The sequence below is a fragment of the Scyliorhinus canicula genome, chromosome 18 (assembly GCF_902713615.1).
Source record: "Scyliorhinus canicula chromosome 18, sScyCan1.1, whole genome shotgun sequence".
NCBI classification, from domain to species: Eukaryota; Metazoa; Chordata; class Chondrichthyes; order Carcharhiniformes; family Scyliorhinidae; genus Scyliorhinus; species Scyliorhinus canicula.
The window spans coordinates 25,457,651-25,484,195 of record NC_052163.1 but is presented as its reverse complement, the minus strand read 5'-3'; the positions used below and the strand labels follow the sequence as shown (position 1 = coordinate 25,484,195).

The window sequence follows — 26,545 nt, the reverse complement described above, 5'->3', positions numbered from 1 at the left end:
CATGCTCAAGATTACAACAGAAATGATCTGCATTGCACGCAGCTTCCCAGTTCCCTGTAACCTAGTAACCGGGGCTCATCCGGACGAAGCAGCAGAAGCAGATCAAGGCGGGGTAATTGAGAAGAAGAGGAATGAGTCGTACCTTGTGTATAATGTGAAGCAGATGCCAGCTTTACCACCAAAGGGTGGTGAATGGCATGCCCACAGACGTGAATATAACAAACTTACTGGGCTGGATTCTCCGGTCCACCAGCCGCGTTTCCCCGCGTGGCGCGCCCTCGCCGGCAGCAGGGTTCTCCAGTCCGCCAGCCGGCCAACGGGGTTTCCCATTGTGGCCGCCCCACGGCGTCGGGAAACCCAGGGGTTGCCGACGGAGCGAACGATCCCGCTGACGGTTTCACTGACTTTTTTGTAGCGGGGGAGGAGCGGTTTGGATTAAGTTTTCTTGTCCAAATGGCTGCCCCTCCAGCTCCAGATATTAAAATGGTGACTATCGAGTTGCCCGATTGCTGTTTAGCTCTTAAAATAGACAGAAGGGGAAACTGATGATAGATTAAAAACTGGGTGGAAAAGTGAGCACTCAACGGGCATGAGTGTTGGCTGAATCTCATTTTACAGAGGGAGTTTGAAACAGACAGGGGGCCCTCTAACTGCAGATGCAAAGGGCCTGAGGCATGTTTCAGGTGCGGACACTGGACATCCTCTTTCCTGCCGTCGGTAAACGTGCGCCGGAACAAGGCAAGTCGGGCGGCTTATATTTCGCTGTGCAGCGGACAGTGGGAGAATTGTGTGTTTGGCATGGCTACCCTCCGCATTAAAAGTCCATACAGTCTTATTGGCTCCCAGGAGTTTCCTTCCATTCCTACCAACTAAGAAAACCATTTAAAGGGCTGCCCCATGTCGACTGTAATATCCTATCCAGTTACAGAATTCACAAATATTTCCATGCATGGATGTATTGACACAGTGCAGCAGTGACTGGCCTTTCCTTGCCTTTGTACAGCTACAGTGTTGTGATTGAAGGGGAAAGAGGAAACCGACAGAGAATCTATTCCCTGGAGCAACTGCTCCAGGAAGCGGTGAGTTCCTTTTGCGACCATTTCCCACTGCCCACAGTTCAAACCTTGTCTCGTCTACCTCTGAATGATAATCAAAGATGCGATTAATGAAGATGATTAAGAATGGTAGCTGCGGCATGTGTTATGGATGGGGAGTATTTATGTCTGATGTTGGGATGCAATTAGCTTGTAAACTAGAGCCCGGGGTTGAGGGGGAGCAGAGGGTAAAGGAGTCAAAGTGTGATCATCTGGATTAAATTTGGAACATTTCACCCTTTCTCCCCTACCATCATTTTTCAGACAAGTAGAGGAATCAGGGTGAAGAGATGAGGGACCATTTCTTTTATGCAGCAAGATCTGGAATGCACCGGCTGCAAGTGGAGAAAAGCACCTTCAGTCATTTCCAAAAGGGAACTGGGTGAATCCTTGAAGAGGGGGGAAAAGCTGCAAGTCTGTGAGGGAAGGGCAAGAGGCTGTGACTAATTGAATAACTGTTTCATAGAGGTGACAGGCACGATGGGCGGAATAGCCGGCGTTCTGTACTGCATCATTCTCTGATTTGATGCCTATTCTACAGAGTGGAGAGCAGCAATAAAAACTGCATGTAAAAACACTTACTCAGTGGAGGTTGGGGGGGGGGGGGGGAATGCCCAGTGAGGAGAATACAAGCTGCCAAGTCCAAGCATTCTTTTTCATTAAACAGGGATTTGAGTTTTACCAGAAGGAGTTGCTAACTGCCGCAATTTGGGATTAAAGGTTTATTCTGATCATTTATTTTGGAGATTTATTTTCATGAGGGTACTTCTGGAATATGATGTATAATCAATGTTACTTAACGGCCTTTATTATAAAATTAATAAATTACCAACAGGTGCTTGATGTCAGACCACCCTCAACACAGTTCCTGCCACCAGCCACCAGGGTGTGTGCTTATTGGAGTCAGAAATCGCGCTGCCTGTACCCAGGAACCATCATCCAAAGTAGGTGCCACATCTTCACTTGTCAATGTAGTACATGGACTACAGGTCTGAAGTGGGTATACAAGGAGGAGAAAGCAATCTACAGTCACAGCTGGATAGGCTGGGGTTGTTTTCCCTTGAGCAGAGAAGGCTGAGGGGAGATCTGGCTGAGGTGTACGAAATTATCAGGGACAGGTAGGGTAGATGGTAAGAAGGGTTTCCACTTAGTCGAAGGGTCAATAGTTGGGGGCCAAAGATTTAACCGTAAGGGGCAGGGGATTTAGACGGGATTTGAGGGAAACTTCTTTCACCCAGAAACCTGGAACTCACTGCCTGAAAGGGTGGTAGAGGTGGTACCCTCACAACTTTCAAAAAGCATTTGGAGAGCACTTTAAAAAGCCACAGCATACAAGGCTACAGACCAAGTGCTGGAAAATGGTATTAGAATAGATGGGTGCTTGATGACCAGCACGGACAAGATGGGCCTCTCCCTGTGCTGTAAAACTCTATGAATTTTTGGCATTCCTTCGATCAAGAGTTCGGTGGAGATTTTGAAATGTGTAAAGGGTTATTGAAAGGTTGGAAGCTGCAAGGGAAGCACACTCATTAGAACCCACAGCTGACACCCAGTCAAAACATGGCGCAGGGTTTTCCCGTCCCGTGGTGGTGGGGAGCACCCTAAAACATACCCACCAATGGGGACGTTTCCCAGCAGTGATGGGGGACCCAGATTGGCCATTCGCTGAATGGAAGAATGTAACAATTGGGGGCAGGAGTTAGTCATTTGGCCCTTCGAGCCTGCTGTGCAATTCAGTGGGTTCATGGCTGATCTGATTGTGACTTCAACTCCACTTTACTGTCTCCCCCCACCCCACCCCTATTAACTCTTGACTGTCATACTCAGCCTTGAATATATTCAATGACCCACCCTCCAATGCTCACTGGGTGGGGGGGGGGGGGGGGGGGGGGGGGGGGGGGGGGAAAGAATTCAAAAGGCTAATGAACCTCTGAGAGAAAAAGATTTTCCTCGTCTCCCAGCCTTAAACGGAGACCTCTTATTTTTAAACTGTGCTCCCAGATTCCCCCACGGAAGGAAACACCTGATCCACAGCTACCCTATCAAGCCGATTCAGAATCCTGTATGTTTCAATAAGGTCACCTCTCATTCTTCTGAACTCAAGTGAGTACAGGTCCATCCTGCTCGACTTATCCTCAAAAGACAACTCCTTCACCCCAGGAACTAGCCCAGTGAACCTTTCCTCTGAACGGCTTCTAATGCAAGAATATCCCTCCTTGGTAGGGAGACAAAAACTGTACACAATGCCCCGCACATATGTAGCTACTTTAATACTCCAGCCCCTTTACACTAAAGGCCAACGTTCCGTATGCCTTCCTAATTACTTGCGGTACCTGCGTGCTAACCTTTTATGATTCATGCACAAGGACACCAGATCCCTCTGCACTGCAGCATTCCGTAGTCTCTCTCTGTTTAAATGATGTTCTACTTTTCTATTTCTTGTGTCAAAGTGGACCAACTCACATTTTCCCACATTATACTCCACCTGCCAAATCCTTGCCTGTTCACTTACCCTATCTGTAGCACAAGTGGATAGCACTGTGGCTTCACAGCGCCAGGGTCCCAGGTTCGATTCCCCGCTGGGTCACTGTCTGTGCGGAGTCTGCACGATCTCCCCGTGTCTGCGTGGGTTTCCTCCGGGTGCTCCGGTTTCCTCCCACAGTCCAAAGACGTGCAGGTTAGGTGGATTGGCGATGATAAATTGCACTTAGTGACCAAAAAGGTTAGGAGGGGTTATTGGGTTAAGGGGATAGAGTGGAAGTGAGGGCTTAAGTGGGTCGGTGCAGACTCGATGGACCAAATGGCCTCCTTCTGCACTGTATGTTCAATGTATGTTCTATGTTCTATCTTACTTTGCAGAGTCTTTGAGCTCCTGTGTAAGCAAGATTTTCATTCCTGGTTTGGGTGGGGGTGGATACATTCTGGAGTTGCCCCCCCCCCCCCCCCCCAACCCCTCCCGAAAGAATTGAGAGGCAGCCACATGGACTGTCGGGTGAGGAGGCAGGCCGTGTAAGTTGCGATAGTAGCAATAAAACAGAAAACAACCCTCTAGCCCTCACACCCCTTCATCCCACCACACACTCCCCATGCCCACTTCAAGCCAACCTATGTCCATCTACCCATTCCCCCATATCCCCTCATACACTCCATTTCAACCTAGGCTCATCAACCCATCTCCCTCAGGGTGAACACTTGGCTGAGAACCCAAGCATCCATTCATCTGGCAAAGCGATTGAACTCGAGGCAAACAAACATTGCTTCATTAACAACAAGATGAGCAAATGTCAAGTGCTCGCAGTTTCTGCTATTGGTACTTTAAATGTCAGGTTGATTGACACTTTTATAGGGCTATAGTAAAAGTAATATTTTGAACAAAGTTATGAATTAGTGACTCGCGAAAGTTGTTTCGCACATAACTTAATATAGGGTTTTCTGGTTTTGTACAGTGTGTATACTGGATGAATGGGCATGGAAGTCCCATGCATTGGCATGGAATTTATGAGAGGCCATGGGTATGCATGAAGTGTGGTAGGTTGGCTTGAGGGTGTGTGAGGTAGGGGGGGATTGATAGAGTGGTATAGATTGGAATGGGGGGGGCATGGGGAAAACCATTTGAACATGCCTTTCAAAAGGTTCCCTCATAAAGACTATGGTTCATGACACCTCTTGAGGGATCAGCGCTGGAGGCTCCATGTCCCAAAGAGGGGCTATGGGCAGGAAAGAGAGGTTTTGGAGTTGCCAGTCCACTGATTGAGGTGCCAAAGTCTGCAAGCCCCCACCCAGCAACCTTAATTGAATGACAAGCTCAGAGATGGCTTGATGGGAGACGGCCCTCGGGAACGAGTGGCAAACCCACTGCCGAAAAGTGAGGGCTTAGGACTCCCAGTTAGTCCCAATGTCAAGAGTCATGAAGCCTATAGGAACATTCATCTCATAATTTTTCATACCAGATCATAGCTGGCCAACTTCTTGCATCTGTCGGAGTTGGGTTTTGTCATGTACACCCTTTATTGAACTAATTAAATTCAATCCATTTTGTCACCATGGTGAAAGCACCATGAAAAGGCCCCAGCTGACAACAGTTCTGGAGATGGTTAAATGTGTACCTTTTTACTGTCAAATATTTCATGGACCGTTTAACAGATTTCTCCCCAGTCAGCTGGGAGCCACTGGGACACTTTAATGTGACACACGCTATTGGTGAGTGAAGTAGAAATGTGAGATTGAAGGTTTCAAGATATCGGCCACAGAAACAAAGAAATGTTTCTGGAAAGTCTCTCGCTGGGCTTCTCTCGGCACACAACATAACCTTGTTACTCTCCCGTGTCAGTTCAGTTCATCGGTTCCCGTTGTAATCTGAGCAAACAGTTCCAATCTAATGCGCCCCTGTTAATGATTATTAGCCAGATTTGCGGTTTAAAATTTAAATTTTAGCATCCCCGCCCCACACACACACACACACACACACACAAAACCAAAAGTTACTTCCTAAGATAGGATTTCTTTGTAGGATTTCCTCGTCAGCTTTGTTTAGCCGAAACTTGGTGCTCCTTTCCAGTTGAAATGCCGCTGCCTCTTGGTGCAGCGTTGCAACTGTTGCCGGTCCACTGTTCAGTAATACCATGTTACTGTTTTTCTGTACTGATCCTTTATTTCTGTTTGTATTCTGGAGCAATTGCAGTCCCTGTGCAGCCCTGTGATCTCATTGTCTTCCTGGAGATTATTGTGATGACTTTGATTCCCTTTGGAATGTTATGATAATACAACTTCTCATTGTGCATTGTGACATTACATTCCCTGTGCTATTACTGTTTCATTTGTACATCATTGTGCTGTTAGCTGTTAGAACACTCTGAATAGCTCCCAGTTATATTACAAAATGTTGTGCTTAAACAATGGACTGGATTTTCTGCCACTACCATCAGCTACCCGTTCTCCTCGACATCTGCGGTGGGCAAGGGCAGGAAGCTGGTCAAGGACATGCCTCAAAGAGTCTTGTTCTTTGCTGTGCGACCCCACTACTTCAAGCTCAGCAGAGGACCATCCACAAATGCAAACAATAGAAATAACCTTCTCCAACTTAATTCCCATCACATGCACCACTACTTGCATGAGAGGCAAGGGTCACCACTTTGTCCCAATCCCCACCCAAACCAAAGGCAGCAAAGGAGGTCCTGAGAGGGCAGCACGGTGGCCTAGTGGTTAGCACAGCTGCCTCACGGCGCTGAGGTCCCAGGTTTGATCCCGGCTCTGGGTCACTGTCCATGTGGAGTTTTCACATTCTCCCCATGTCTGCGTGGGTTTCGCCCCCACAACCCAAAAATGTGCAGAGTAGGTGGATTGGCGATGCTAAATTGCCCCTTAATTGCAAAAAATAATTGGGTAATCTAAATTTATTTTTTTTAAAAAGGAGGTCCTGAGAATTTATATTGGTATCAGGGCATGTGCAGTCGCTGTAAGAGCAGAATTTCAGTGACACGCCTTGGTAGAGGGCGAGGGAACCCAGGTCCATTATTAAAATGGCCCCAAGACCAGAAGAGCAGTTCAGTCAGGGTTGCACCTCTGTGAGGAACAAGTCTCTTGCCTTCACCATTCAATTCGAGAGACCCACCCCAGGACGTAAAGATGTAAAACCTAGGACTTTTTATACAACTGAAGTTAAATGTGTATGAAGAAAAGCAATTGTTATTTTTATAGGTACAAGATGTGTGTTGTTCGTGTCATACATGCCTACCATTCATGTTTTGGGACACTGGACTGCAAGTCATATTTTGCTGAGCAAAATTGTATGGGCCCTTCCCATTTATTCCCTTATTTACCCTTTCTTTAATTGTGCCATTATCATTATTGATCCATGGGTGATTAATTGACATTTATCTTTGAGTCAAGCAGCAGAGCGAATGAGGAACTCCGAAGGTACAGGAGAGAACACTCTCCTGGTCTTTGCTAGTTTGAAGAGGCGCGTCAGGTTTTTCGGCACCAAAGAGAGGGCTGGGTGGGACTCAGTTTGATGGAGGGGCGGGGGGGCAATGAATTGGCCACAAAGGCCGTACTCTGCCCGGTAACAGGTGGTGATTGGATCCTTCCCCAGTGGATTGATGTTCAGAGTCCCAGGGAGTTCAGTTGGACTCCTGGACAGGGCCAAGGGTTCTCTCTCTCTCTCTCTCTCTCTCTCCTTCATGCTTTCTCAAGAAAGGCTGAGAGTGTTGTATTTCTAGAACTGCAGAGAACCTGAATGAATGAGCCAACAGGAAAACCATCGCGACTGCAAGCCAAAACCAGCACCCTCACTCTTTCTCCATGAAGGTTGAGTGAGTGCTGTATTTCTGAAACTACAGAAGATTGAATCAATCTGCAGTAAAGCCTGTGGCTGAAAGTAGAGTTTGAAGAGGAGTTTAGTGCTGGAAACAGCCATCTGAAACAAAGACTCTTTTTCCCGTTTACTTATGATTTTTACCCCTTTCTTCGCCTCAGTGTTTGTCTGTCTTGTGTGTGTGTGTGTGTGTGTCTGTCTGTCTGGAGGATTGGGGGAGTGCAAATTAAAGTGGGGAATTAGGAATTAGATAATAGTTTACCAGCTGTATTTGTTATATATTTCATTACAGTTCTTGTTAGTAATAAGAAGTAATTGTGTCTTTATTTACAAACCTGGTGACTATAATTATTGGGCAACCAAGGGCCAAAAACTTTGGGTATTTTCCGTAGAATTATTGGTTAGTTCACTTTGTTGTAACCCAGGATCAAGTGGGCTGGAGTTGATCATGCCCTAGCCCAGGGTGTCGTAACAGAATCAACATAAAACAGGCCCCTCAGTACCACTCCACCAATTCTGGTTGGTCATGTGGCCATTGCACACCGTATATTGAATTCTCACAGGAATGAGCACCTACAGTGTGCTACATCCAGTAAATCTCCCATTATTATGAGGATTCAGGCAGTGCCCACTGAGAGGAGTGGGAAGGGAAGTCATGGTGGCACTGCAGGAGAGATGGAAATGGGCGGGGGGGGGGAGGAGATGTTGAGGAGTGGGAAGCGGAAAGGCAAAATGGACGGTATTGTAAGGGAGAAGGAAGGAGTAGTGTATGGCATTGAGAAAGATAGGTTAAGGGACATAAAGAGGAGGGAATAAAGGACAGAGGGAAGGGGGAAGCAGGTAATAATGAAATTGGGAGATTGATGACCACGACAAGAAAGGAGGATGGTGTTACAGAAGAGAACATGGAAGGGAAAGGATATGGAGGAATGGAAGGATCGGGGATCTTTTGGGAAATGGTACTTTGGAGGAATAAAGGCAAAGCTGGAAACATTGCTTTTGGGGTGGAAGAGGAAGGACCACGTTCAACTGAGAGGGCGTGGGAAGGAGAATGCTGACATAATCTGCGGGGAAGGGAGAGGAGTGATTGCACCAAGTTTTGGTTTTCATATTGAGCTATTCTCGAGTTATCAGCCCTTCGGGGACTATATCAGCAATTCCGAAGCTGTTGGTTTGATTTTGCAATTTAATGTTGACTGCAACATACTGACTTCTTTCGACAACTTTTACTGCACTTAATCGAGGTGGAATCAAGAGATTTACAACCCCATCTGCAGTTCATGCAGTCTTCAGTTTGCAGCTGATCCCATTTGTATTTTAAAAATTATGTACCACCTGGCACGGCGGGGGGGGACGGGGGGGACGGTCACTTTCAGCATCATTAAACATTTCAAGCATCAAAAGCTGTTACTTGAACTTTAACCTGAGGAAGTAGATCATAACAAACAGAGCGTGGATGAGGATCCAGGCCTAGGTATTGAGGGGGGGTTGGTGAGGTGGGGAATGACGCCCGAGACAACGGGTCAGATGTGGAAAGAAAGCCGGTATAAAAATAAGATAAAAGGAAATTGAGCGATTATGACTGACTAACTTGCGAGCGAGCAAATCTCTTTGTTTCTTAGCTTCCTAAGACTGAACAGTAACTGATTCCATATGAATTGTGGAGTTGACATTTCCAGCTCTAATACACTGCCTACATATATATGTAACTGCTGGAAGGGCCTCTTCTTATGTCAACTTAATGGTGACCTAAGGCAGGACCTTATAAACGACTAGGCTGCACAGTAAACATATGGTGACTGTGTATAAATGTAGCAATTGATTCACACACTTTGACATTGTGCCATTTTTGGTACACAAGGGGGAAAGGCTGCAGCCTCGTGCTCTGTTGCTGCTTTGATTGTAGGCGACTGCTGCTCACTTTGCGTTTTAAAATTAAATGTTATTCTTAACCAGTGATGTCAATTTATCCTTACAGCACAGCCTTGCTACTTATGCGTAATGTATTAATTAACAGGCGAATATATCTGAAAACTACACAAAGCACACAAGCCTTTGCTTAAACTTGTGTCATTAATATTAATTCTCATCCGTGCTTTCAAATCCTTCCAAGGCATTCAATCTCCTCCAGCCACACAACACTCCCAAGTTATCAGCATATATCTAATTCTAGCCTCTTGAGAGCGTCCCTGATTATGATCGCTCCACTATTGTCTGGGGCCCACTCTCTGGAATACCCTCCCTACACCTCTCTACCTTATTTCCCACCTTTAAGATACACCTCAACACCTACCTCGCTGGCCATACTTTTGGTCATCTGACCTAATATCTCCATATGTAGCTTGGTGTCATATTTTGTTTCATACCGCTCCTCTGAAGCTCCGCGAGATGTTTTATTATGTTAACGGTAGTATATGATTATAAGCTGTTGTTAACGCCTCTCGGCCATCAGCAGTGACGCTCATTTATTAGTCAGCAGGTCTCTGATTTATCACTGGACACTTTTACTAACTATCAGTGATCCCGCCCAGGGAAGGTTCTGCCTACAACGCCGGGGTTCCATTACTGTTTTCCACCAGTCACAGGGGGAAGGGACTTGGAATAAATTGGATTGGTGCATTACGAAGAGATGTTAAAAAAAAATTCCTGGCACTTCTAAAAAGGCATGGGTTACATCAGTGAGAAAATTACATGGAATTTGGTATAAGGGTACGGCATTTGGAAAGATGCCAGCGCACTTTGTAAAAATGGTAAGTCATTGCACCCTGCAGTGACACATTAGCAAAATCACTATAATTTGTTTGAGTGCTGAAAGGACTCGGCTAAATAATGTGAAAGGTGGAGATGCAACTTGATGCAGCAAAAAACATTCTTTTGTGTTTGGGGTGGAGATTGTATTGTTTGGTTAACACAATGGCGGCTTAGTTTGCTTAGATACTTAATATTATTTCCACATACACAGTTAGCAGTTTTGTCATTCATTTGATTTGGTTTGCTCGAAGGTCTGCACTAGCATTTACGCAAAGTAAAAATGATCGTGCATTTTAAGGTCCTTTGCAAAATGCATAAATGATGATGAAAAAGCCACTTCTCTGGAGAGGAAGAGGCCAAGTGGGCCAGGAATAAATTAACCGGACCTGTACTATTGGTACAGGAACATGACTAACTTTTGACCACCCACCTTCCCTCCTTGCTCCCATGTTGGCTGACATTGTTTGCAGTTCCCTCACTTCAGATGCTCTCTCCCTCCCCTTCAAATCTGCCCTCATCACCCCTCTCCTCCAAAAATCCACCCTTGACCCCTCTGCTCCTGCAGAATTTGAATCCATCTCCAATCCCCTTTCCCTCTCCAAAGTCATCGAACAAGTTGCTGCTGCCAAATCCAGTGTCCATCTTTCCTGCAATTCCATGTTTGAATTCTTCCAATCCGGTTTCCGCCTGCCACACTACCGAAACAGCTCATAGCAAAGCTGAAAGGACATCCTATGTGACTTGGTTAACTACCCCTCCTCATCTTTCCCGACCTACCAGTAGCCCTCAGACTTGTTAATCACCTCACCCTCCTCCAAAACCTCTCCACTGCCTGCCTACATTCTGATCCATCAAATCATAGCCAGAAAATCAAAAGCTTCTCTTCCCACCTGTATACCATTACCTCCAAAGCACCAACCCAGCCCCCCACCCCCCAAGGATCTATCCTTGACGCTTTTCTATCTCTCAACTTCATGCTGCCCCTTGACAATATTGTCTGAAAAAAGAACAACCTGTTCCACATGTACATTGACCACACTCTGCTCCATCACACCTTCGCCTTTCTTGACCCCTCTTTGATATGCTTCTTCGACCACAAAATGAGCTTCCAACCACATATCTGCTCCATCACCAAGTCTGCCTACTTGCACGTGCATAGCACTGCCTGACCCCAGCCCTACCGCAGCTCATCTGCTGGGGAACTCCTCGTCCATGCCTTTGATTCCTCCAGACAGGAATATTTTAATTCTCACTTCACTGGCGTCCCATTTTCCATGCACTGTGAACGTAGACTCAACTGCTCAAATCCTAACTTATTCCGAGTGTTGTTCGCACATCACCCCTGTGCCTGTTGATCAGCATTGGCTCCCAGTCCTATATTGTCTCAATTTTAAAATTGTCATCTTTGTTTTCAAGGGGGCAGCACGGTGACCTAGTGGTTAGCACAACCGCCTCACGGCGCTGAGGTCCCAGGTTCGATCCCGGCTCTGGGTCACTGTCCATGTGGAGTTTGCACATTCTCCCCGTGTCTGCGTGGGTTTCGCCCCCACAACCCAAAAATGTGCAGAGTAGGTGGATTGGCCATGCTAAATTGCCCCTTAATTGGAAAAAATAATTGGGTAATCTAAATTTATAAAAAAAAAAAAAAAAAAATCTTTGTTTTCAAGGACCTCTATAGCCCCCATCTCCAAAACATCTAACTCCACATATCTTTAAAGTCTCTGTACCCTTCCAATTCTGGCCTCTTGTGAAATTCTGATTTTAATCGCACCACCACTGGTAGTCAGGCTTTCAGCTGTCTAGGCCCGATACCCCAGAATTCTCTTCCACCCCTCGCCTCCTTTCTCTCTCCTTTTGAGATGCTGCTTGAAATCTACCTCTTTGACATTGCCATCTATGGCTCAATGCCAAAAATATGCTTATTGATAAAGTTCTTGTAAGTGCCAGAGAAGATTTCGCTCGGTTAAAGGTGCTACATAAATTCAAGTTGTTGAAGGCATGCAAGACTCTCTGGCAGTGGAGTAGTGGTATTGTCAGTGGACTAGTAATCCAGAGAGCCAGGGTAGCCCTCTGGGGATCGGGGTTCGAATCCCACCACTGCAGATGGTGAAATTTGAATTCAATAAAAATCTGAAAGTAGAAGTCTAATGATGACCCTGAAACCATTGTCCGATTGTCGTAAAAACCCATCTGGTTCACTAATGTCCCTGAGGGAAGGAAATCTGCCATCCTTACCTGGTCTAGCCTACGTGTAGATTCCCAGCAATGTGGTTGACCTTTAAATGCCCTCAGGGATGGCCAATAAATGTTGGCCCAGCCAGCGACGCCCACATCCCATGAACAAATGAAAAAAACGAATCAGTAGCAGCATAGAAGAATGGCGAATGATTCTGTCATCGGGTTACGGCCAAACTCTTGGAGTAAAGCACTTGAAGAGAGTCAGTCCCATGTCTTTGCTGCCTGGGTCCATGCATTGTATAAAGAAGGATCAGAAAAGACTATCGGGGCCATCAAGTCCTTTTTATCCAGACTATGGTACAACCCCTATTCGAACCGATAAACATTTTCTGGGAAGATAAAAAAATCGGAAATGAAGTATGCCGAATTCAGGAAAAAAATATCCTTGGGAAATTCTTTACTAACTCGAAGGCAATGAGGCTTCAAGGCTCCAGCATACTGCTCATAACTCATAATAACAGCTATCTGAAAACTTACCCTCTCTAACTAGGAAAATCCTCTAAGGAACATGTCACATTCCTTATTAGTAGACAAGAACAACTCGTTACCTCCTTCATCTTTCAATAGTCTGTTCTGGAGGGTGTTAACCCTATGAAAGGAAATACTTCTCAGCATCTAACTTACTTCTTTGCCCGTTGGCTGGGCTAATGGTGGAAATGGGAGGGGTAGACCCTTGGAGGTTTCTGCGCCCGAGGGAACAGGAGTACTCGTTTTTCTCAGCAGTCCATAAGTTATACTCGCAGATCGACTTTTTTGTGGTGGGGAAGGCTATGCTGGCTAGGGTTAAGGGGTCGGCATACTCGGCAATTGCAGTGTCAGATCACGCTCCACATTGGGTGGATATGGTACTGGAGAAGTGGGTAGCGCAGAGGCTGGGGTGGAAATTAGATGTGGGACTTTTGGGGGAACCAAGGGTTCTGTGACAAAATTGAACAGGTAATTGAGGAATATGTAGGTTTCAGCTGTACGGGTGAGGTGTCAAAGGCAGTTGTCTGGGAGGCTATAAAGGCGGTGGTGAGGGGTGAGTTGATTTTGTTTACGGCCAGGGTGGACAAAGAGGAGAGGTTGGAGTGGCAGAGGGTAATAGATGAGATGTTGGAGGTAGATAGGAGTTATGCAGAAGATGGGGACCCAGTGAAGCTGGAAAAGAGGAAGGAACTACAGGCGAGCTTTGACCGACTATCTACCAGGAAGGCGGTGTGCCAACTGAGACGAACAAGGGGTGCAGTTTACGAACATGGAGATAAGGTGGGGCGGGGCGTATGTTAGCAGGTCAGTTCCGGAGGGAATCAGCGGCAAGGGAAATTGTGCAGGTGAGGGATAGGGCAGGGAAGTTGGTGGCGGCTCCGGATCTGATCAACAGGGTTTTTGAGGAATCTTATGTGAGGTTGTACAGGTCAGAGCCACCTGGGGGAGACCGGGCGATGCAGGAATTTCCAGATGGGTTGGAGTACCCGAGGCTAGGGGAGGGAGACAAGGCTACATTAGAAGGAGCGATAGTGGAGCAGGAGATAAAAGACACGATTGGGAGGATGCAGTCGGGGAAGGTGGCAGGGCCGGATGGGTTTCCGGTGAAATATTATTAAAAATTCAAGGACAAGCTGGCACCCCTGATGGTGGGGATGTTTGAAGAGGCGATAGGGAGGGGGTTGTTGCCACAAATCTTGGGGCAGGCATCGATTTCCTTGTTGCTAAAAAAAGATAAGGATCCGATGGAGTATGGGTCGTATAGGCTCCTATCACTTCTGAATGTGGACGCAAAAGTATTGGCGGGTAGGCTGGAGGAGTGCCTCCCGAAGGTGATAGGTAAAGATCAGACGGGGTTTGTGAGAGGAAGGCAGCTCTTTTCAAACGTTAGAAGGGTATTGAACGATGTTATGGCACCGGCAGAGGGGAAGGAAACAGGTGGTTGTGGTATTGGACGCTGAGAAGGCACTTGACCGGGTAGAATGGCATTTATGGAGCGGTCTGGGATTGGACCAAGATTTGTGAACTGGGTAAAGCTACTATATAAGGAGCCGAAGGCGAGTGTCTGCACAAACAACATCAGCTCGAGATACTTAGCTCTCCACTGTGGACCTCGGCAGGGATGTCCTATGTCCCCTCTGCTGTTTGCACTCGCGATTGAGCTGTTGGCGATCCCATCGAGAAGTTTGGGGGTATGGAAAAGAATAGTGCGGAGGGGGATAGATCATACGGTAGCCTTATATGCTGATGACTTGCTGTTACACGTGGCGGAACCGAGTGTGTCGATAGAGGGAATATTGGAGCTGCTTCGAGTGTTTGGGTCTTTCTCGGGGTACAAACTAAATCGAGACAAGTGTGTATTTTGTGGCGTCTCGGCCGGGGGTGGGGACAGGGGTGGGGGGGCTGCCATTCCGTACGGCAGGGACTCACTTTAGGTACCTGGGGATGCAGGTTGCCCAGGAGTGGGGGGGAGCTCCGCAAGTACAAATACTTCTAGTTTGGTGGGGAGAGTGAAAGCCGATCTGCCAAGGTGGGATGGTCTCCCTCTGTCACTGGCGGGTCGGGTACAGGCGGTTAAAATGAACGTGTTGCCGCGATTTCAGTTTATTTTTGAATGCCTGCCGATTTTCTTGCCAAAGGCTTTTTTCAGAGAGATTGAGGGAAGGGTTACTTCGTTCATATTGGGAGGGAAGGTGGCCAGAGTGAGAAAGGTGCTGCTACAGAGGGGAAGGCTGGCAGGGGGTTTGGGTCTCCCGAACCTGATGTATTACTACTGGGCGGCGAATGTGGAGACGGTGCGGAGCTGAGTCAGAGGGGTTGATTCCCAGTGGGTCAGAATGGAGGAGAGTTTGTGCAGGGGTCGGGATTGAAAGCACTAGCAACAGCGCCGCTCCCGATAGCTCCGGGGAAATACTCAGGGAGTCCAGTAATAATAGCTTCACTGAAAATCTGGAGGCAGTTTCGCCAACACTTCGGGTTGGGGGCAGGGTCAAGGGAAATGCCGATTCGGGGGAACCACAGATTTGAGCCAGGGAAGTGGGATGGAAATTTTCAGAAATGGGAAGAGAAGTGGGATTAAGACACTAAAAGATTTGTTTCTTAGGGGTCGGTTCGCAGGATTGAGGGAGCTGGAAGCGAAGTATGGCCTGGAACAGGGGGAAATGTTCAGATACATGCAGGTTCGAGATTTTTCCGGAAAGAAGATACAGAACTTCCCGGTGGAGCCGGCCTCCACATTGCTGGAGGAGGCGCTGATAACAGGGGGACTGGAGAAGGGGTAGTGTCAGTGGTTTACGGGGCTATTTTGGAAGAGGAGAAGGCACCACTGGAAGGGATCAAAGCAAAGTGGGAGGAAGAGTTGGGAGAGGATATGGGGGAGGGGTTCTGGAGTGAGGTGCTCCGGAGAGTGAATGCCTCCACTTCGTGCGTGAGGTTGGGGCTGATACAGCTGAAGGTGGTGTACAGAGCACACCTCACGAGGGCAAGGATGAGCCGTCTTTGAAGGAGTAGAAGATGTGTGTGAGTGTTGCTTGGGAGGGGGGGGGGGGGGGGGGGGGGGGGCTCCGCTAACCACGTTCATGTGTTTTGGTCCTGTCCATAGCTAGAGAATTACTGGAAGAAGGTTTTCAGGGTAATTTCTAAAGTGGTGCATGTGAAACTGGACCCAGGCCCCCGGGAGGCCATATTCGGGGTGTCGGACCAGCCATGGTTGGAAACGGGTGAGGAGGCAGATAGTATAGCCATCGCCTCGTTGATCGCCTGAAGGCAGATCCTGATAGGTTGGAGAGCAACCTCTCCACCCTGGGCCCTGACGTGGCGGGGGGACCTGTTGGAATTCTTGAGCGGAATTCTCCGACCCCCGCAGGGTCAGGGAATCGCCATGGGCCGGCGTAAATCCCGCCCCCGCTGTGGCCGGAATTCTCCGCCACCCAGGAATCGGTGGGAGCGGGAATCGCGCCCCGACGATCGGCGGGCCCCCCGCGGCGACTCTCCGGCCCGCGATGAGCCGAAGTCCCGCCGCTGTCAGGTCGCTCCCGCCGACGTGGTTTAAATCACCTCTGTGCTGGCGGGAGCAAGCGCGCGAGCGGGCCCCCATGGTCCTGGGGGGGGGGGGGGGGGGCGCGGGGCAATCAGACCCCAGCGGGTGCCCCCACGGTGACCTGGTCAGCGATCGGGGCCCACTGATCGGCGAGCGGGCCTGTGCCGTAGGGGCACTCTTTTTCTTCCTCCGTCGCCACGGCCTCCTCCAGGCGGAGGCGGAAAAGACCCCCTCCACCGCGCATGCGCCGGTGGTGACGTCAGCTGCCGCTGACGCTCCGGCGCATGCACGGACTCACGTCGACCGGCGAAGGCCTTTCGGCCAGCCCCGACGCGGGCGGCGTGGCGCCAAAGGCAGTCGGCGGAGTGGGAGCCACTCTGGCGCGGGCCTAGCCCCTAAAGGTGCGGAGAATTCCGCATCTTTGGGGAGGCCCGACGCCGGAGTGGTTGGCGCTACACCGGGACCCCCCGCCCCGCCGGGTAGGGGAGAATTTCGCCCCTTGACTCTTGAGAAGGTTTGAACTGAGGATAAGGATAGAGAGGTTCTACAATTCATGGGCGTTATTCATTATGCACTTTCAAGAACTGGATAACATCAAACATTAGTTGTGGGTAGGAGGGGAGGGGGGCTGTGTGTGTTAATGGCGACTATGGGTGATCCCTAATTCCTTTTTGGCATTTGTTTGTGTGAACATGGGGACTAATGTTTGGGGTTTGGTGGGAGGATGGGATCGTTGTTATTGATATGGGGATCAACATATTTGTTACTGATTATTGTTTATTGTTGGTGGGTGTAAATTTGGGAGAAAATTTGAAAAAGGAGGAGAATAAAAAATATTTTTTAACAAAACTTGCCTAAGTATTTTATATGCATGCTTTTTAGTCCAATTCATCTCAAATAATCCATCCAGGCAGACTGAACCAAAGCCTTTAATTGCTTTAAAAACCTCAATCATATATGATCTAAGCCTCCATTTCCCTCAGGTAAATAGCAGTAACTCTCGATCCCTATCCTAATAACTAAGGGCTCGAAGGCTCGGTATCGTTCTCTTAGCCAATCATTGCATTGGCTCCAGATATTATCCTGGGAATTGTCCGACGGAAGAAACTGGACACAACATTCCCATGTGTATTTGGGCCTCTTATGACCAATTTGTACTTAATGTCCAACCTAAAGCACCCATTCGTTATCACTTTTTTTTGCCAGCTACATTTTCTGCACACCGTCAATGATTACCTATTACCTCCTCACCCTGGCTTCTTTTTTCTTAATGTGTGACATTCAGTGGGTAACCTGCCTGGAGTTTCTGAGTCACAGATGCGTTACACTATATTTATACTAGTTAAAGAATGCCGGCGACACTGGAGCCCAGCATACTCCTAACTCATCCAAATAGAGCTGTAACCTATTGATTCGGCATGAAATACCAACCCCGTGTGGACATTTCCGTGTCATCACAAATTTAAGATTAGTTCCATTTATGTCCCCGTGTAACTCATGAAAGAAAATGCAGAACGATAAACAAGGGCAAACTTGTATTTACACAGCAAGTTGAACTTAGTAAAACGTCAGAAGGTGTTTCACCGGAACGCTATCGAACAAAATTTGACTCCAAATCGCACAACAGCAAATGACCAAAGCTTGGACAAGGAGGTGCATTTTCAGGAGCATCTCGGAGGAAGGAAGATGGGAAGAAATGTAACAATTTTTAGTGAGGGAATTCCCAACTGCTGAAGACATGGGCCATCAATGTCAAGTGATTAAAATGGGAAACGTGCGAGATGACTGAATTAGAGGAGCATGGCAATTTTAGAGGGTTACAGAGCTGGAGGACATTAGAGAGATAGGGAGCGGTGCGACTATAGTTTTCACAGTGTCATGAAGAATAAAAATGGCACATAATTCATGGCTGGGGTTTTCCGCCCCAACCCCCGGGAAGGTTTACTGGTGGCGGAGGTAGCTTCCCGTTGCAGCCAGCAGAACCTTTTGGTCCCACCAAAGGCAATGGCCGTTTGCACTGCCCGTTGGCCACGCCACTGGGAAACCCACCCGCAAGTAGCGGCCCACCTCCGCCGGCAGAAAAATTGCATTGAGGGCATGGGGAAAATCCCAGCCCATGTTTCAATTTCACCTCATAAGCAGCTTTATGTGAGGACCATTGTTAAAATTGGGCGGGATTCTCCGAAAATGGGGCTATGTCCTCACGCCGGCGGGAAAATTGGTTCCAACCACTCCGGCGTCAACAACCCCCGAGAGTGAGGAATTCTCCAATTTTTCGGGGGCTCGGTAGATGCCGGAGGAGTTGACGCAGCTCCAGCCGGCGCTGAAGGGCCAGCGTGAGTTCGCTCATGCGCAGACAGGCCGGCGTATTTCCGTGCATGCGCAGACCGGTTGGCGTATTTCCGCGCATGCGCAGGGGGAACCCCTTCTCATCGCCGGCCCCCCAGGCAATATGGCGGAGCCCTACAGGGCCCGGCGCGGAGGAAAGAAGGCCCCCTACGGAACCAGCCCACCCGCAGATCGGTAGGCCCCGATCGCGAGCCAGGCCACCGTGGGGGCCAGCCCCCGGGTTGGATTTCCCCCACGCCCGCCCCCCAGGAATGCCCCCGCACACTTACCTGTCAGGTCCCACAATGCGTGAGGTGCGGGACTGGCCAAAACTTTACGGTCACTCAGCTAATCGGGACTCGGAGAATCGCCGGGGAGCGGGCTGCTGTCAACTGCCCCCGACCGGCGTGGCGGGAATCCCGCCGGCCCCCAAAAAACGGCACCGGAGAATAGGGCAGCCGGTCTCAGGGCAGTGGGACGGGATTCGCGCCTCCCCCCCCGGGGATTCTCCGACCCGGGGCAGGGTTGGAGAATCCCGGCCATTGTGTCTGAGGTCATGCCGAGGAGTCACGTGGGCCAGAATTTGTCTGCCATTCACACCGGGAAACCCTGTTGACAGCAGCGGGGCACAAAGATCCCGCTGGCAGCCAATAGCGGGCCACCTTTGCTGCCACAAAACAACAGGCGGGGGAAGTGAAAAGTCCCTTCCGTTGAAGCTGCCTCAGAGCTCCACACGCTTCTTTAATCTGTGGAAATAATTGCAAATACTACTTGTATTGACAGTGGTGCGACATAAAGACCAGTGCTTGTCAGGAGCACTGACAAGCAAGTTTTAGTTTATGTGCAAAACCACACAGGTTATTATAGTTACTGTCCTGCATGACCTTCACCATGTTCATCCTGTTGTCAGTGACAATCACTCCCAAAGACAAATTAAATGGATGGACCCACTCATCATTGGAGCATGGGAGAACTTTGGAACACAGGCAGCTGTACGATTGCGCTCCTGCTGTGTAATATTTAGAGGTGCAAGTCCACGATCCGCTTCCACAGAGCAGCCATAGGTATGTGGCGCGGAAGTAACGTAACATGTCATTGGTTTACGATGGATGGATGTTCAGTGCAGATTTGTTCCATGTGTGACTGGTGAGATGAATGACTCCCCTTTCTCCTCCTCCTCCTCTCAACCTCTGTAACCAAAGACTTTTTCTCAAGCTGGCCAGAGAAAATTGAATGTGAAAGTATAAAGTGCAAGAAGTATCATTGCTCGCAAGCAAATTATCTTTGTAATCTAATACATTAAATGCAATTTCAAGTGCAGCAATCTTACTGGCCAATAGCAAAATGCAAAGCCAACTTAAAACATGGACCTTTTGATTACTGGAGAGAATTAGTCAGTTAGGAGACGGTTGTCACTGCTTTTTTAAGGTTACTATGCTGTACTGTTGCTTTTTTGGATATGTCCGGTCCATTGGAATGAATGGGAGGTGAGTAAACTTCTAATTACATGAAGTTGTTTCAGAGTGTATGTTTGATTATAGATTCAGAGGAAATGATCAGCATCCTGACTGGTCATTCCTGCAGTTATAATGCTCATGTTATGCTAGCGTTTCAACCAAAGCGGGACTTGCAGCAATTCCAAAGAGCTTTAAGATCAAATTGGGATGAAGAGAAAAATGAGCCCACATGCATGCCCTTGTCTCTTGCGTCGGTATTAATTCAGTGTTTTAAATGTCCCAAGACAAACTGGAACTCCTAGCCAGATGTGCGGGTCACCTTGTGGGACGAATGGTCTGTTTTAATATTCTGCCGGCCATTGAAAATCCAACTATCTTCAGAAGTGCCTGAAGGGCACAAATGGTGCCAGTTGAGAGAACTTCAGATTTTCCTGGCTGTAAGGGAGCAGTTTTTTGATTTCCCCATATGTCACCCAGAGAATCATCAGCAAAATCATGTTCTTGAGACGAGCAAAGGAAAGCCATATTGACGGGACAGCCTCCCCAAGTTAGCGGCCATTTTGAACCTGTGAATGGGAGGAACATCAAAATGATGTCAGCCTTTAATTCTCAGCACTTGCTGGGGAGGAAGGATGGGGCTGCATCGTTTACACAACCTTTTACTGTTTGGTGACTTGTCTGCCGAAGGGCCCGTGCAAGTGGAACCATCACCGGCAACCCCATATTTTCATGAAGAATTACTTCATGCTGTGTGTCTGGGCCATTGCCTTCTGAAACAAGATTGGGGTTTTTTGGTTTGACAAGGCCTCCTGCTCAGACTTCTCTTAGGGATGAAGAGGACTGTGTCGGCCTACCTTCATTCTTATAGTACAGCTCCTAGTCATGTTTGCCGCAGATGCTCCCTTAGGAATAAAGTACAGCCTCCGGCAACACAGCAAAGTAATGACAGTCACAACAGGACACATCTTTTGTTCCAGTTGGGCGGGGGAGAAAACTTTAATTGGATATGAGAGAGAGATGCTAAGTCTTTTTATAATGTATATGTTAGCTGGAGTTAACCCGTGGCCCATTCTCCAGCTGATACGGAGGAGTATAAATTCATTCTGGCTCCCTTTTGGGCCCAGAATTGGTGCTGGCGGGAAACTGTGACCCATCAGAAGGCCCAAAGCCTCCAGAAATTGGCCCTCATGCCTCATTAAAAATAATTTGCCATTTTTGAGCAAAATATGACTTTGGATGAACAGGATTGCGTTTTAATGTCAGTCCAGGATAAAATACAATATTCGTGCAGCCTTTTAGCAAAACTAATAACTTTGATGATTTGCACAGTAAAAAGTGCCTGACTTTTTTCAACAATTGCTGGCCAGAATTGTTTTTCCTGCCGGCAACGCACCCACGCCACGGGGTTCTTGGCGGCGTGGGGTGGTAACAATGGGAAATCTCATTGGCAAGCGGCGGGAAGATGGAATCCCGCCGCCAGCGCACCGTCGAGAAACACGTGACTGTTTAGGGACTGTTTAGCTCACAGGGCTAATTGCTGGCTTTGAAAGCAGACCAAGGCAAGCCAGCAGCACGGTTCGATTCCTGTAACAGCCTCCCCGAACAGGCGCCGGAATGTGGCGACTAGGGGCTTTTCACAGTAACTTAATTTGAAGCCTACTCGTGACAATAAGCGATTTTTCATTTTTCATTCACTGGGGAATCGGAGAATCCGGCCCACTGTTTTGACACTGGATCTGTTGCAGATCCACAATCAACAGAACCTTTTTTGTTCCGTGACAAATGTAGCACGTGGACATCACCCCTCCCACCCTCATCCCTTCACCCACTGCTCTGAGATGGGTAACACGCTATGCATGAGAACAGGATAAAAAAATTATTGCTGAATAAAGGCTTCAAGTGCTCCAACTTTAGGCTAGCAACATCACAGCTGAGTAAGGAGTTAGCAATGAACAGCTGCTATTATTCATCTTCGCCCAAATGCCTCATATCCACTCCACCAGTATTAGCACCAGAATACGGCTCTCTTGAGCCCGTCTGAACAAGCACAGGAGCTGTAGGAACCATTTTCTGCTCTTTCACTTCACTGGCTTCAGCTAATTTTCTTGATGGGGAAAACCGCGGCTTAGGAAAACCCAGATCCATTTCAACCTTTTCCTGGGGAATCTGGACAATAACTTGGCTCCGTCAGAGTGTCAGAATGGGACTGAATCCAGATTGATGAACCAGTTTGACAGTCGTTAGGCGCAATCATAATTACGCCATTCCTGCTTAAATTAAGGAAATTGTAATTGGCTCAGCATGGATCTTTGCATCTCACTTGTATGACTAACCACTTGAATGGAAGTCAATCTGCAACTGGACTGAAGTACAAATTTTTTAAATGGCTGGAAAGAGCCATACACAGTCCAATTTAATTAAAGATAAGTAGAAACAGCACCGTGAGTGGTTCAAATTGGGACAATTTGATTTTTTTAAATTAACGTATAAATGAGACAAACCCATCTCTCAGTCCAGTACAGAATAGAAGCAGGCTCCAGGAGCATTCCTGCAATAATATGAACACAGCAAAAGATTACTCTGGAGCAGACATTCTGGGTGGTAATTTTTATATATGAATGCTGAATGCACTCAAACTAACCCCGTGAGTGCCCATTTTAATGTAGCATGAACACTTAATGTCAAACTAGCCTACATGCAGCACATTGAGCATCTGTATGTGAGTTTCATTGATCAAAGTTTCTACCCTCATTTGTCATTTATTCTGGATATGCCTCCTTTGCTCAGCCCAAGGAGCCCCATTAGTGCTGATAACAATTATATATCTTAAATCAGGATGACTAACCGTGACTGAATAAGATAAATTCCATTTTTGTTTTATGGACTTCCAGGACTTTAGCCAGTGTTTCAGATATCGCGATCTCGCTTCCCGCCATCCGAAGGGTCAGTGCAGAAGACACCCCTGGTGACTCCGAGTGCCCCACATCCATTTCGTGCTCGAACCAGCATGAGGTGGCTGTCGGTGGGGCTTGCGCCCCCTCACTCAGGAGGAAGTCCTGCCTTGGAGACGGCCGGCAGCTCTCCAGTCCCTGCAGCGGCAGCGCTGTGGTGGACAGCAGAAGAATTGCAAGAGGGCGTATGAAACTAAGGGTATGATTCTCCGGCCTCCCAGCCGTGTGTGTCTCGGCGCACGTTAGGGAGGGAGTTCCAGGATTTTGACCAGGCGACAGTGAAGGAACAGCAATATATTACCAAGTCGGGATGGTGAGTGACTTGGAGCGGAACTTGCTGTGATAGAATTCCCATGCACCATCTGTCTGTTGCAGAGGTCATGGACTTTGTTGGTGCTGTCAAAGAAGCCTTGGTGAGTTGCTGCAGTCCATCTTGTAAATGGGTCACACTGTTGCCACTGTGTGTTGGTGCGGAGGGAGTGAATGTTTGTGGTGGGGTGCCAATCATGTGGGCTGCTTTTTCCTGGATGGTAATAACAATAATAATAATAATAATCGCTTATTGTCATAAGTAGGCTTCAATGAAGTTACTGTGAAAGCCCCTAGTCGCCACATTCTGGCACCTGTTCGGGGAGGCCGGTACGGGAATTGAACCCGCGCTGCTGGCCTTGTTCTGCATTTCAAGCCAGCTGTTTAGCCCACTGTGCTTTGGTGGTGTTGAGTTGCTTGAGTGTTGCTGAAGTAGCACTCATCCAGGCAAGTAGGGAGCATTCCATCACGCTTCTGACTTGTGCCTTGTGCCTTGTGCACATGTTCTGGGGACTCGGGAGTTGTGTTACTCACCACAGAATTCCTCGCCTCTGACCTGCTCTGGTAGTCACAGTATTTACATGGCTAGTCAAGTTCAGTTTCTGGTTATTGGTAACCTCCAGGATGTTGATAATGGGGGATTTAATGATCATATGGGAGGGTGGTTAGATTTTCTCTTGTTGGAGATGGTCATTACCTGGCACTTGTGTGCCATGAATGTCACTTGCCACTTGTAAACCCAAGCGTGAATATTGTTCAGGTCTTGCTGTTATCCATTTGGACATGGACTGCTTCAGTAACTGAGGAGTCATGAGTGCTGCTGAAAATTGTGCAGTCATCAGTAAACATCCCCACTTCTGACCTCATGATGGAAGGGAGGTCATTGATGAAGCAGTTGAAGATGGTTGGGCCAAGAACACTACCCTGAGGATCTCCTGCAGGACTGAGATAACTGAGCTCCCAACAACGACAACCATCTTCCTTTGTGTTAGGCATGACTCCTCCAGCCAGTGGAAAGTTTTCCTCTGATTTCCATTGAATACAGTTTTGCTGGGGCTCCTTGATGCCACACTCTGTCAAATGCTGCCTTGATGTCAAGGGCAGTCACTAACCTCAACTGATGAGTTTAGCTCTTTTGTCCTTGTCATTATAGCCAAGGCTATTTTGAGATCAGCTGAGTGACCCTGGTGGAATCCAAACTGAGTATCATAGAGCTGAGTCACTTGATAGCACTGTTGATGACCCCTTCCATCACTTTACTGATGATCGAGAATAGACTGATGGGGCATTAATTGGCTGAGTTAGATTTGTCCTGATTGTTCTGGACATGGCATACATAGGCAAATTTACATATTGCTGGGTAGATGCCAATGTTGCAGCTGTACTGGTAAAGCTTGGGGTGCAGCGAGTTCTGGAGCACAGATCTTCAGGTCTATTGCTGAAATGTTGTCATCATCCACTGAGCACTTCTGACTGAAGGGGGCTGCAAATTCTTCAGCCTTAACTTCAGCTAACTGATGTGCTGGGCTTTCCCAGCATTGAGGTTGGGAATATTTGTGGAGCCTCCTCCTCCCGCGAGTCATTTAATTGTCCACCGCCATTCATGACTGGATTTATCAGGACTGCGGAGCTTAGATCTGGTCCATTGATTGTGGGATCAGAGCAGAAAGTTACAGATGGATGAACGTGTTCAGTGTGTGAACAAAATAGCAGCAGATGGACCTTAGTGTGCGGAAGTGGAAGCTTAGCAACTTTGGACCCGAGAAAGACAAACTGAGATATTTTCGTACAGAGGGGAGAACTTATTGGGCTGAGGAGGAGCATAAGAATTAGGTTATCCATCTACACTAATCACAAAAAGTTGGCCGCAAGCACAAAGAGTAATCAAGAAAGTTAATACAATGTTAACCTTTTATCTCAAAAGTATTGGAATACAAAAGAGAAATGAATGTTCAGCTGTACAGCGCCTTGGTGAGACGCCATCTGCTGTGTGTTGTTTAGATTCGGGCGTCTCTTTACCAAGAGGTTATCTTAGCCTCGGAGTGCAGCGTATATTCTTCAATATGATACCATGGCCTAAAGATTTTAATTATTAGGACAGCTTGGTTTGTATTTGTCTGACTTTAGAGAATTGAAGGGCGATCTAGTTGAGGTGCTTAAAATGATTCAGAGATTCAATAGTGTAATGGAGCTAAGACCTCATGCTATATTTTTATTATATATGTTTCCTCATGACTAATTTGTAACATTTTTGAACTGCACAATGATGTTTTAAAACGACAGAAGCAATATCCGACTGTGACCCTAAACAAAAGGGCAGTCTCTTAGAGACTTGCTTCTCGTTATCTCTGAAGAGAGGTTAATGACCCTTGTGGAGGGCGGAGACCAGATTTAAGGGGAATTCTGTAAACGTCATCTTCATTTCATAAACCAGACATGGTCAACCGGAACCGAGTCATTGTCTAGGACAAAGGAACCTGAAACCTTATTTTCAAGTTCTTAATGGTTGAAACATTAACAATCTCCGGAACCCAGATTAAGGAATATACTCACTTTGTCAAAGCCAAAGGGGAGAGATAGGAGTCAGGACATGAACCCCTCCCCACCAGCTGGGACAGCCAGTAATACTGTCTTGCTATATGACTAATCAGTCTGCCATAATTCAACTTGCAAGCTGCGGCACAAAAAGTGGCTTTGTCCAGGTTTGAATTCCTGGTCCCCATCGCTACTGTTTATATTGAACTTCTGCACTTCTATACCACCACCTAGAAGGCTAAATCTCTCGGTCCCTATAGTATTATGGAAATAATCTCTACTGGAAAAGTAGAGATTACGACCCATCATCAGTTTTCAACCTTCCGACCTCTGTGAAGGAAAACACCATTGGCCCTTTCACTCTGAACTCTGGACTCACATGAACCAATTTTTTTTTTTTGTTCTGTGGTCTTTTCCACGTAAACGTTTCTTTCTCTGTCCCTCGTTCATTATATGAATGCACTGGAGGCAACATAGCAACACCCTCCTCCTGCATTTTGAGTGTGTGAGAATAAACTAATCCTCTCTGTTCACCCTGTTGTGTTCTGTAGACTGGCCAATAT

General features: G+C 47.5%; 1 protein-coding gene across 2 annotated transcripts in view; it reads left to right on the top strand.

Annotated features, from left to right (window-relative positions):
* Positions 1-26,545, top strand: part of bahcc1b (BAH domain and coiled-coil containing 1b) — a 274,089-nt gene that overhangs the window by 226,390 nt on the left and 21,154 nt on the right. For both annotated transcript variants that reach the window (XM_038777298.1, XM_038777299.1), the window contains exons 23-24: positions 1,004-1,079; positions 1,930-2,038. In XM_038777298.1, coding sequence (XP_038633226.1) covers positions 1,004-1,079; positions 1,930-2,038 — 185 coding nt within the window. The remainder of the gene's footprint in view (positions 1-1,003; positions 1,080-1,929; positions 2,039-26,545) is intronic.